Genomic DNA, 13,434 nt, shown 5'->3' on the forward strand with positions numbered 1-13,434 from the left:
TCATTAACGTAATACGAATTTAACGATCGTTGCCTTTGTTGTCGACTTTCACGTGGCTTTCGATAGACACTTTCAGAAATGTATATTTTCCTTACCCAGCGCAGCAGAAAATTTTCGCCAGCGAAAAATTCAAGTGCGGAAATGCACCGCTCGCGGTTAAGCCTTCCACGGCCTCCTCGACTTCTGGTAACATGTGGAGGAAAGTCGTGCAGAATAGGACCCCGCCGCCGAAGCCTAGAAGCAGACCTACCCATTTGAACGATCTGTAAGAAGACAACAAGAAATACAACTCAATTAAGACAGTGTCACAACAACGATCGTCTAATAAATCAAGGTACTCATAAAACGAGAAAAGCGAAAGAAGCAATAACAATTCTTATGGTCGCATCCGAGGCCCATTATAGTAATGGATTTGTACGAGTGCCTTGGCTTCTCGTTCGATAATATCGCGCTAGTTAATCGCAACGAGTTTATTACTCAAAATTTATATCCACATCGTTAATTAATCGTCGAGCGCGTGTAATTGCGCAAAATCTCGATGGCAAACACATGGTTGTACATCTAGCCATGGGCGATCTGCATGACATGCCTCGAATCGACGCATTAATTTGGGACTATACGTCGCGCTGACTGACGGTTTTCAGCGGGATTACATTTGGAAATTCAAACCGTAGGCGGCGCGTCAAATTGAATAATATGCAAGTTTACCGTACAGCAGCGGCCAGCTTTTATGCAAACTCGCCGCGGTGATTCACGGACAAATATCGAGACAGATATTTATACGCGATAAAATAAGGAATTGCGCTTGCAGGCCGCTTTTCAGCGAGCTTTGTCATTGAAAAGAAAAACCTCTAATAATAAGACGAAAAATGGGACGGAATAAACTCAGCGTGAATCACGGATCGAAAATACTCGGATGTCCGCGAGAGACACGAGGGCGACTCGTGTTGTATACGCAAGAGCGACGACGAGAGAAAAAAGTAAAAAGGTAAAAAAAAAAAAAAAATAAATAAATAATCGACTCACTTGGGATTGATGACATCGTCGCTGGTGGTGATTTTCAAGCACCTGGCCACCTGCATCGGTATTATTCCCATGCATATGCTGACCACGCAGAGAGTGAGCATGGTCACGGTTTTGGCCATGAGCACCTCGCTCGTCTGGTCGTGCTCGTGCTCGTGGTCGTGATCGTCGTGATCGCTGCCGTTGCCCAGACCCGCCTTGACGATCTGCATGATGGCGTGCTCCGTCTCGTCCTCGTGGTGAAGATGCATCTTGACGCTCGCTAAAACTTCTTTCCTCTTTCTCTTCTCTCTATGTGTATCAACCTCCTTCGTCGCTCTCTACTCCTCAGCTACTGTCTCCTGCAAGAAAAAAGCCACGATTGGTTCTTGTTGTACAGCACAACCGTCCGATTGAGCCAACGAGGCGCTTACTCGACTTGACGAGAAAGAAAAGCATCGTCGCTTGCACTTTTTTTAAATAAATGTATGTATATATAATAGAGTGCAGCAGCGCGGCACGATGTATTCGCGTTGGCGTTTGCGGCCGACTGACTGTTACATATATTATTATATATAGCTCGCAGCGACTAAGCAGCCGTGTATGCTAAGCACGCCGTGCTTCGTCAAATGTCAAGCCACGATATAGTCGTCGCTTTATCGGCGAGTTGCGCGTGCGCCTTTCGAACCAGCCCAATTCTATAACGTACAATGGGATGTAATTTCATTTTTATTAGTTTATCGGAATCAATTAACGATAGCCGGCCAGCGACGATAAAAAGAGCTTGTGGCGCGCGAATCTCGAGAGCTCGCGTTCATATTTTCGTGCGTCGCGATGATGCTGCGTCGACGACGATGCTTACATCGGCCAAGAAAAATAAAACGAAAAATAAAGCGATGGTTTTGGGCGTGGATATCGAGCTGCGAGATACGAGAATAAGTTGAATCTTATATCTCTCGATTTCCCGAGTCGTGCGTGTCGCTCGCGTCGGAACGCACTGCTATCCTCCTATATACGCGCGTCTAAATGTGTGCACAGGCAGCCTCGTGATAATATTGAATTTGTGTCTTTGGACTTTGGACCCGTAACATTTCTCGTGCTTATCGCCGCCTCGTGAGTCGAGATCCGGACTGAAATAGGAGGTCGTCGACTGCTTACGCTCGATCGTAGATCCAATTTTTAGAAAAAAATAAGAGTCGTAGGAAAACATTCTCGAGGTGGGATATTGCTATATAGCATATCCGAAGACACGGTGCGCGCACGCGGTGAAAATGTGATGGTCGCTGCGACTTTCTGATACTGCACAACGAGGGGAAAGTGGCCCGACGAATTTTCACGCGTCGCGCGCTGCCGCACTATTTATATACATCCACACATGGCCGACTAATGAATCGAATACGATAGAGCCGCGAGCGGTTCTCCGACGAAAAGAAAGAGAAAGAGAGCCGGCGCAATCGTAATTATGTTATCGGAATTGGAGCCGGCCTGGCCATTTACGACGTTCGCTCCGAATTTACAAGCGCGCGGCGCGATACGCGGAAGACATTATAAACTATTGGCCGCGACGTCCGGAGAAGCGCGCGAAATTCAAGATATGCACGCGCGTCGTCGTCATAACTACATGTATTAGAGAACTCGTTAGAGAGTGAATGAGCAAACGCCACGCGCTTTGTATAAAATAATATAAAACGACGGCCACCAGCGGCTTATCTTATCTGTCGCGCATTGTTGTCGGCTCGCATTCTAATGATATATAAAAGCCTTTAAACCGATCGCAATCGGCGGCCGATTTTCAAGTAGATCGAGTGCCTTGTATGCCGCGACGAGCTTGCCGTCACGAACAATTACTTTCATCACTTGAGGAATCGAACGAAAAATGAAAAAATAAGCTACAGCTTGGAACATGCTTCGCTTTCTCTTTCATACGACTTTCCGAGTAAATACAATCAAATGGACACATACACTTAGGGAAGTGCGAGCGCAGTCGCTCACAGATGTATCATTTTGTAACACAAGAACAGCAGCCACGCACATGGAGACAGGCGCACAGACACAGAACGAGATCGATGCTACATTTGATCCGAACGATGATCTATTATACGTGCGCGACTCGATCTATATTACGCACAGGGAAAGAAAAACACTCGAGGTGTGAGATCGCACACGTAAATAAACGGGCCGATAGTTTTTCGTTGCACAATCGATACGAGCGTCGACGACGATCACTCTAAACACGCGCGAATCAGTCGGACACAAATTCAGAAACCAAAAATAAAGTGGACAGGCCTCGTGTTTGTAATCAAAATAGATAAAAAGCTTCTGCTTGCCTGTAGCAGACACTTTTAGAGTACGTGTATGTATTTTACCTAGCGGAGACTAGACCGACTTGTTGCTCTCCCCTCGCTCGAGCGCCACTTTTTTTCGTTTTATGCTCGAAACGCTGCTTCTGTCCGCTACCACTGGTAATGCTGCTGCTGCTGCTGCTACTGCTGCTACTACTGCCGCCACCGTCGCACTGCGATGCGCATCATACACCCGCACTAGGAACGCTGGGCATCGTCGGCTATGTTATATATATACGCGCATCGAAAACTTTTGAGAGACCACCAACTCGTGCGTGTTTCCTATCTATATATATACACATAGACGCGTCGTAAGTCGCACGCAGCTTCTGTCCGCGTGCCCGTGCGGCCGACAACTCGAATTGGCGCCCGTGGGAGGGGGACTCGGTGTCGCGTAGCTGCGCGTGTGAGAGACAGTCGAGTCGTCGTGATACAGAGATAGAAAAAGAGACACCCGCGAGCAAAAAGAGAGAAGGGATTGTCAATCGGTGCCGGCCAGGTGTTGACCGTTTAACCACCGATAATATCTCGCAGGTACACGACTCGTGTGTGCAAATAATTCTTTGCTCTCTCGGCTACGTGACGAAAGCTCGGCTTAATTTTGTATATATTGGTCCACGCCGGGATATTCCCGCGAATCGACTACGTCAGATTTGTTCGCGTCCGCGTGCGGTCTACATACCGAAGGACGTGCCTCTACCATAAGCACTTATTGTATTACAGTCGGAGCAAGTAACGACTCGTATTGTCAATAGAGCATGTTATTGCGAGATCTGCGTATTTAGGCTCGCAGCCACCTACGTATTCTCGTATACGTGTCTCACGGCTGAGATGAGATTTGGGATGCAACAGCGGTCCACGCAACAGACTTAATGGAGAAACGCCTAATTTCCTCTCTCTCTCTCTCTCTCTCTTTCTCGCTTTTGCATTGAATTTCAATGCTGCACGCGTCTTGGTGCATATTATTTCGGATGCTCGTGACTCAGATACGACAGATTGCAGTGCAGATATTATCGTATTTTTCGCTCAATTCTATCGGTCGCGTGGAAATCCAGATCAATGGGTACACACGCTTTGCGCCGATACATATCTGGAGCTTTTGATAATTTTCATTGTGCTGGTTTTGAATCGTACCTCCAGCTACGTGAGAAACGAAAGAAAAGGAACGTTCCCGAAGAGCCTCCGCGGCCGTGTGCTACAGCCGCCTATCTGCGAATATCGTTACAAAAGAAAGCGATAAACAATTCAAGTACATGAAGCAACTGGTCCGATCCATCGATTTTTATCCGTCGAGCTGGTGATGCTGATATGATCGACGATGCCGTTATTTTTTTACATTCCGTATGCACTTGGACACCCTTGAACTTGCTGTTGTTCAAATTGAATCAACTCAAAGCGCTCGACTTTTCGATTAATGATAAGCTTTGACATAATTGTTGTTCGAACAATAATTCTGCCACTCTGACTGCACTTGCCAACGGACTTTTTTTTCTTTCAACTTCTATTATGTTATATTAACAAAGATATGACGATTTGTTCGATTGCTTCACGTTCCCATTGGTTTTTAATTTAAATTCGTATCGTAAATCAGAAAAACATATTTTTTACTCTCAGGTCACGAGCGGTCTTTTGTATAGAGGAAAAATATTTAACGACGTTGTAAAAATGCACTATAGGACAGTTCTGCGTATTTCTGCGCAAATGAGTAGCGACGCGATATTGGCAATCGTTCTTTTCTTATTTATTTTTTGCTCGACAAAAATCGGAAATTTGCATTCTACGATGCAAAAGTGGGAATACGATCGCGTCAGACGGACATCAAAGCGCAGTAATAATTTTTTGTCGCCGGCTCGCTCGCCGCGCCGATTTCGACGTCGCGTTCTGAGCGCCTATGTAAAAGATCGCTTCTCGGAACGGTGCATTGAAAAAATAATTCGACAATTGCGTCTGCGTGCGCGATCGCGTTTATTACGAAATGCGCCTTTTTTTCCCGCCGCAGCGCGCGGAATCGTCCGAAATGAAATCGATCGAGGAAAGAACGGCACGTCAAATATATATAAATTAACGATGATTGAAGCGAACGAGTATATGTATATGCGAGCGGTGGCGGTGCAGGCGGCGGGGAAAAAAGCCGCACGATACAAATGCACACAGCAGACAGTGCAGAGCCGTCGCCGTGGCTCGCCGCGATGTAAATGTACGAGCGAATATTACGCATTGCCAATTACCACACTTATAATGTACTATATACATGCTTGGTATAGCTGCTATATACATCCACACGTGTGCGCTGCGGCTATATATATGTTTATAATATATACACATCTGGTCGGCGAAAATGTCGTAATCTGCTAAAGTGAACGGCTCCTCTGAATAAAGTAAAATTGTTGTCCTAGAATCTGACTCGCTCTTAAAGCAGCAGTCACCTATATATGCACTATAATATTATGTGTATTTATCCGGTTTACTCACGTTTTTGCAATATTGTCTAAAAATGCGCCCGTGAGTTGGATTTTGGCAAGCAGTGGAGGCCTTTCACGGGTAACTGCGGCTAGTCGTCGTCGCGTATGCACTCGAGGAAGTCACTCAATAACTGCGAGCTCGCTCAAGTCTATAGGAAAAAGTCCCTACTCCGCGGCATGTCGCTCGGCAGGCGCATGCAGTTTGTTTATTATTTAGCACTTTGTCACTGATCGGCCATGTGGACGGAAACGTGCAGCTACGTAGAAAGAGCTCGGGCTGACTGTTGCAAGGGGTTTTTTTGCAACGAGCACGAGAGCATCCCTGTGTGTGTATGCACACGCGTCCGTCCGTCCGTCCGTCCGTCCCTCTCGGTCGGTCTCGTTTCTCTCTCGAGCCCGTCTCGGATACGCGCTTCTCACTTGCTGAACGAGAAAAGAGCGACTGAAACAAACTAGCCCCGCTCATTCACTCTCCTGACACTGTATTATAACTATATATTGGCAAGGTGTTTGCCTGGCTCTGTGTCGGCGCGTGCTATATATATATATTGCCAGCGAGAGAGAGAACCGACACTCACACAGAGGCAACGAGTTGCGGTGTGGCCTTGCTCTCTCTTCTCTTCTCTTCTCTCTAATACCGATCTCGATACATCTTATAAACCGAATTTCAGCCCACAGACATTCGCAGACGCTTCATCTCTGCGTAAATAACAAAGTACAGCGCCGTACAAGTGTGTTTGTTATTAAGCCGTTTATGTACATGCTATTACCGATCGATGTATCTTGCTACTTGTTGTAATATACTTTTGTATAGGCATATTGTGTAGGACATTACGTGCGTCAAATTCGTCCAGCCGTTATGGTAAACCCCGTGAAAATAAATATGCATGACCATTTCGCCGCTGACATCAGACGCTCTCCGAGACCAGTTCGCGTAGTTCCTTTTCTATAAGCTTATTTGCCTTTGCATAATGAAATATTAGCACGCACGCGCGTCAATTTCTTTCTTTTTTTTTCTTTCATTTTTTTCTCGACTGAAGGAGGATAACATATTATACAAATTGACTAAATAGCTCGGGCTTTAGTAATCTCGACTCTTTATCTGAATATAATGTTTTTTTTCCATAAGCACACGCGAGTCTCTAAGGTCAGTGCAGCCGAGCCCGAAATCGTTGAAATTTCGTCGATGATCGTCGATAAGGCCGAAAAAACTTAAGTGTCGCGATACATAATTGACAGGTTGTTTTTTGCCCAAGTGACTTTATTAATCAAAGTCGATCATGTGTATAGGTGCACGAGCATACGCCACGCGTGGGTGTACGTTGGTGTAATGTAGAGCTGCTATTATTACGCGTCGACGCCTCCGCACAATGTCGCTAGAAATTTAGCCGCCGCAACGAGCTGCTACTTAACTGCTGCGCCACTGTATATTATTGTGCACTGCCACGCTCGGATACATGTATCTCGCGGCTATATCAATGCAGCGAGTCGCGATCCGTACACGACTGGTCGCGGTATCTGCGCGTTTGTTTGCATTACGATAGCCGTGCGTGCAGTGCACGTATCTCCGCTGCCGCGTTGTTCTTTTTTTTTATTCTTTTTTGCGCAATGCCCATGCACATTAGATTATACCACTACTGTACTATATACATATTGCGTGTCGCTTAGCCGCGAGTGAGAATAAACGAATGCAAGTGCAAAGACGATGGCTTTACAACGCGATCGCCTAGCGGCATTTATTTTGAGCGATATTTTTTTGTGTATTTATTGTTCGTAAATGCAATAGCTACGCGAACGAATCATTTCTCTCTCTATTTAGAGTTTAAATGTTGACCAAGTAGCGAGATTAAAGCTCGCTCTAATTAGGTTGACTATTTATAGAGGGAGAGCTTTTTAATGTCGTTTTTTTTTTCATTTCGTTTTTTGGCCACTATATAGCTCTTACGAGTAGCGGCTCGAGCTGCCTCTCGACACTTTTATTCGCTTGTCACGAAAATCACGCAAAGAATGTCAATCGAAAATTTGAACAGTACAAAAACAGGCTAAAACCTCAGGTCGCTTATATTACATCCAAGTTATCTCTAACAAAATCTAATAATCAACCAAATATTCTGGAACGGGTAATTAATTACAGCTCGCACACGCTGCCGATATTATTATTTAAACAACCTGTTTTTCATCTAATATGCATGCCTACCTCCCTTCCTCTTTTCGACATAATACATTTGTCGTGGACGCGTACGCCTGAGAGCAGATGGATTATGTAAATCTAATGCAGCATTGCATAAAATGCGCACGTAGCAGCGCCGAGTATCGGAGCAGATAATTCTCTGCCAAAAATCTAGCGTCGGCTTGCATAATGTATAAATATGTTATACGCGCCGGCAATGATGACTAATTCTCGAGGCATTATTCCTGGCGGGCGCTTCGATAATCGTGTGACGCGATGCGCCAACCAACTCGTCCAACGCTACCCGAACAATATCGATACTATAATGTAGGATATTTATATGCATCTGCAGTGACCAATTTAATGGGAGAGAAAAAAAAATTAATGTCGAGCTCTTTTTCTTCTTTATGAAATGAACTACATAATCGCTGTCATCGCTTATAACGACTTTAGTATTATTTAATCGTCCAGCGGGATCGGCTAGGATGCACGGACGAGAGGAAAATTACTCGGCGCGCATATTTTACAAGTATCTGAGCTTTTTTCTCGCGTGCCTATGTGTATATATCTCTTTTGCACTGGGCAAATAGAAGAAAATATTTTTGTTTCGCATCGGAGGTGATGTAAATTACCAATAAATATACATAATATATCGGCATAACGCAAAATCATTCTTCCTATTATTACACGTGTTGCGTGCGCTTGGAAGCAGGATCGAGTGGCCTCTCGTCTCGCCGTTTCTTCTTTTTTCTAATTTACCTGTCTGTTATCATTCGCATGACTAAGTGTGTAAACACGTATAGGATTTTTCTCACGAGCGTTTTCATACAAGACTACTTATGGTCTAAGGCGACAGCTTGACCGGATTCATAGTGGAATACATTAAATTTACAACAAGTGATTGGCTATTTCCTCGATCTATTTATTATTCTCGACAAACGAGCTCATCGCGCGCATTCCTTTGTAATAAGTCGCTACTGTTTTAAACCGAATAAAAATTAGTAATCCTTTGCACTTGTGTACTCGTATCGCTGTTATTATTCATAATCGCGCGATAAAAATAATCCGTAATATAGAACTTTCGCGTACATAATGCTCTCGCTGGCAATTGGTTTTTTGCCTTTTGAGAATAACAGTTATGTTGTTTGTTGGATTTTCGAATGAGACGTCAGCGCTTGATTTACTATTTGTCAATTACAACTGAGGCATGAAATATGGTAATTCCCTGAGTGAAGCTGTTATCGAGTAAAATCATGTTCCATTTGCCTCCGGTGCAAAACCTCGACTTGAAACAGTTCCTTTAAATACATTACAACAACACACAAGGTTACAAACAAGATTTCAGTATCCATTACATTTCAACTATTTTTGTCACCTTCCCCCTCCCCTTAAAAAACAACAAAAAACAAACCACAGTGATGCAGAGCGAACGATTCAAAACATGACAAAACTATCGGTGAAAAAAGCCACCTTCTTTGAAAAATTTCATTTCACAAGTCTGAGTTGCATCAGTGGCTCATTGTGACAGGATATCATAGCACAAATATTTCACGATGTTTTATCGAAACTGTCAAGGACTCAAGGTCCGCAGCATTGGTTAATTTAACCTACATGGACTAAAGCTTTATTTGTCGATTAGTGAAATAGTCAAGTCCAATTGTCATAGGTTTTATTAATTCGATTATCGGGACGTATAATAATTGATTTTGTGCAATATGCGCGGTGTCGCGCGACTGTTTTTGTGCCACTTACTGCCGCCTCGAAGAGATACTTTATATTTTGCGCGCTTGATTTGTTAATTACGAACAATTGGTAACTCGTACACAAGTACATAGCTGATTGTAGTAACTCAATGTATATACATAAAAAGGAGCTTAGGATTGAACTATTTAACAAACCACATGAATTACATTAACAAGATTGAGTGAATGATCCATAAACTGCTAAAAGAAGAAAAAAAGGAAAATAACTAGGGTAATTACCAATTGCAATGAGGTCGAACGTACATTATTCTAATGCTTTGTACATCCACCTGACGAAGGTGTGAATCAACGCATCGTTTTTTCATAATCTAGCTATGCTATGATTATTGCAATATATGCATTGTTAAAGACGCAAAAAGCGCAAAGATTTGTTACGAACTTGCTAAACGTGTCTATAAACACGAAACGTGACGTTGGGAGTAATAATTATTATGACTAATGAGTTTCTTGACAAATGGACGAGACACTCGTTACAATAAAGAAATTCAAGAATTTAAATTGGCATTGGATAGACGAAATAAATTATTTCTTTGAACTTGAGTTTTCACCGATTTTCATTCGGAAAATCGGAAAGGACGTGCAAATCTCAATGCAATCAGTTAAGGTCAAGTTATTTGTATTCTTTGAAAAAGTAAGAAATGTTAACAGGTTTAGTGAGTTTTGTGTTTTTATGTAGCTCACGGACGGAATTCATTGAATTTATTTCAAAAAATTTTAAAAGCTCAATTGTCTACGCCTACAAAATGACAACCGGTCATTTATTAATGCAAAGTCGATTTCAAATCGACGCAGAAACTGCCATCTAACTTAAAAATCTGAAAGTATATCGTCGTACACGAGCTAAAAGGCGGGTAAAATGGCTTTATTGGCTGGGTGTATGACATTAAGTGCTGCTGTGGCTTTTAACTTATTATCTTGTGGAGAATGGGTGAAAAAGTGCTCGTAGCCGCCACGCGTTTTTTGACCCCATAAAATTTAGCATTGAAGCAGTGCTGCCCTCACTTACGAACCCTGCCTCTATGTGACGTTGTATTTGATACCTATCTGTCAGAAAAGGTCCACAATTTTAGAAAGTTTGACGCCCTTTACTGGGTGTCGTTAGAGTAATGACGTATGTAGTCGTCTTGTCGTGGATTTCATAAATGTGCTGACAGAGATTAATACGGTAAAACTAGCGATTGAAATGCTGAATCAGTTTTTGAAGAACTATGAGAAATAAATCTTCTTTTTGAGACAATATTTTAGTGTTACCCTGACTTCTAGACTTCAATTACAGTGAGAATTTCTTTATTTATGACAATAAACATATCTTACACTTTTTTGACTGAGCTAATGATCATTTGAAATTTTGAATTGAATCAACAATGGTTGCTTGGTTGAGTAAGCATGAGATTGCAAATCAATACTTGACAATAAATAACTGATTTATAGCTCTTTGACATCTAAAGGTACAAGATTTTAATTTTAGGTAAATTCTTAAACTTAATACCCTTGCCGAATAAGAATGTATTACTTTGAAATGTTGACCATGAAAATAGAGTAATTAGTATTTTATAATGTTTTGATTAGGTAAACATTTTTATTACTTTAATTTATTTAAAAAAAAAAAAATAAGATCGAATAAATTTAATTCACAAATATTAATCATTTTATCAATTTCCTTTTCAGAAAAAATATTACCGACCCTTTTTTTAGATACAAGTTGGAATATTTTTCTTTGTCTTAAATAAAAAGTAAATAAGTGCAGCTCTCGAGTCTTGATACATGAAGTCTAGTTGCACGGTCAATTTATAATAAATAAGTCAATCAAGTTATTGATTTTTTCGCATACCGAACGAGCTAAGACCGAAATTTGCTCAGAACGCAGCTACCCTATATTTTTTGCGTAAAAGCCTGGAACTATATCTACATCTAAAAACGCCCTCTTACCAGTAGCCTTGACTCTATGAATGAAGGGGATGCGTACGTATTATACTATATAAACGTTTCGGAAAAACGTCGTGAGTCACATGGCGTACATGATATTTTGTACTCTTTATAGATACAGACTCCATTGGCGTATCGATTATTCTGTAAGATAAGACACAAACTATGCTCTATATGTGTTATGGGATGAGCTTTCGAATGGTCTTCAAAGTATGGGATCGAAGCACATGTCATGCGCCCAAAATCCCGAGGGTATAGCCCGATTGTGCGAACTCAGCCAGTCAGTAGTGTTTTGTCTTTCATTGACGACGGATGTGATTTGCCGTGTTTTTTTAAAATGAGTTACAATAGCGCCGCGTTAGTTGCGGCGCCGGCATTCGGATGTCGATCTTCTATCAAAGGACCAAATATTGTAAGTATCGAATTATTCTAATTACTTTCATAATACTTGTGAATAAATTTGTACCGTATTTTTATTATATTTATTAACTATGTAACGTGAGAATTTGATGATGGTAATAAATATTTGCTCACACAGAAGACATGAGCCACTTAAAAATATCAAATATTTTGATATTATTAACATTTAAATTTGACCATTGGTGGTCCGTTTTACCACTTTTGTTTAAATTATTATCATTTACGTGTACTTGTTAAATCACAAACACATGTAACTTAAGTAAATACAGTATAATAATGAGAAGAGCATTTCTGCTGTTGAGTTGGAAAGCTTTATATTTTTCAAAAAAACTAATACGAAGTCATTAACGTAGTTTTACAGAAAAATATTTTTTCGAAATCTCAAAAAATGGATTGGAAAATATTTATTTGTATCCTTGAAACCGTATCCCCTTAAATATGATACAACTTTAACAAAAATTAAATTGTCCAAGTGTGATAAGATATAGCATCAATATCGCATCCGTTGACTACTATTTCCGTACATTGCAGTTAATTTAAGTTTTAAATAATCTGAGTTATACTTTATTGTAAATTCATTAAAATTTTTTTAATAGGCAAAAGGAGATAGTTTTTATCTTTATATTCCAATCATATGTTTCTGTGAAAGATAGATATTTAGTCGATAAACAGTGCTTTCGTGAAAAGTGTCTGCTATTATGAATGTATAAAGTTTTTAATTACTACAATTTACTATATTAACATTAAAGTACAAGTATAGCATCTCTGTCTTGACGGTAAAATATAATATAATAATATCACGAAATCGTTCGTGATTTATATTTTATCCATTCAACCTAATTTAGCGTCAGTAAAACATTGCATTCTCTACTCAATTTACGCAGAGTTCCTCAAAACCGCCCTCTTTTATATTTTCTTTGTATGAACTTTATCTGTACATACATTTTATCGATTAATGTTGTCTTATTCTTGCAAAGAAAGAAAATGCTATTGCCCATAGATCTTAGCGTATAAGGCAACGCAATTTGACGGAAACGAAAATGATGTTACAATTATTGACACTATGTTTCAAGTAGTAAAATAATTGATTCATTCATTTCTTTCAGATTGGAGATTTATATAAAAGTGTCGTATACATAATTCAACATCAAGTTGGATGTGATAAACAAAATGCTGTTGAAAAAAGTGAAATTTTAAATTATTTAAAAAAAGCTTTCAACGCAGATGATGAAACGCATAAAAAAATCTTGAAAGAAGCTCAAAAAGAGAAGGTACTTTTCAATTTAACCATACTACAATTGAAACATTTTATATTTCTGAATAGCAACAATTTTTCGACTATTTTAGAA

General features: G+C 40.8%; 1 protein-coding gene across 3 annotated transcripts in view; it reads right to left on the bottom strand.

Moving 5' to 3' along the window:
- The window catches only part of LOC106658953 (zinc transporter ZIP1-like), a 35,365-nt gene that overhangs the window by 16,454 nt on the left and 5,477 nt on the right, over window positions 1-13,434 (bottom strand). The window contains exons 1-3 of one of the 3 annotated variants that reach the window (XM_014381172.2): window positions 3,369-3,588; window positions 1,027-1,364; window positions 96-263 (exon numbers count right to left, since the gene is read on the bottom strand). In XM_014381172.2, coding sequence (XP_014236658.1) covers window positions 96-263; window positions 1,027-1,274 — 416 coding nt within the window. In that variant the 5' untranslated portion in view covers window positions 1,275-1,364; window positions 3,369-3,588. Of the gene's footprint in view, window positions 1-95; window positions 264-1,026; window positions 1,365-3,368; window positions 3,589-5,816; window positions 6,295-13,434 lie in introns of those variants that run through there. The other 2 variants (XM_014381170.2, XM_014381171.2) reach the window with 2 other exon arrangements.

Source organism: Trichogramma pretiosum, unplaced genomic scaffold (assembly GCF_000599845.2).
Source record: "Trichogramma pretiosum strain Unisexual culture from Peru unplaced genomic scaffold, Tpre_2.0 scaffold10, whole genome shotgun sequence".
Taxonomy (NCBI): Eukaryota; Metazoa; Arthropoda; class Insecta; order Hymenoptera; family Trichogrammatidae; genus Trichogramma; species Trichogramma pretiosum.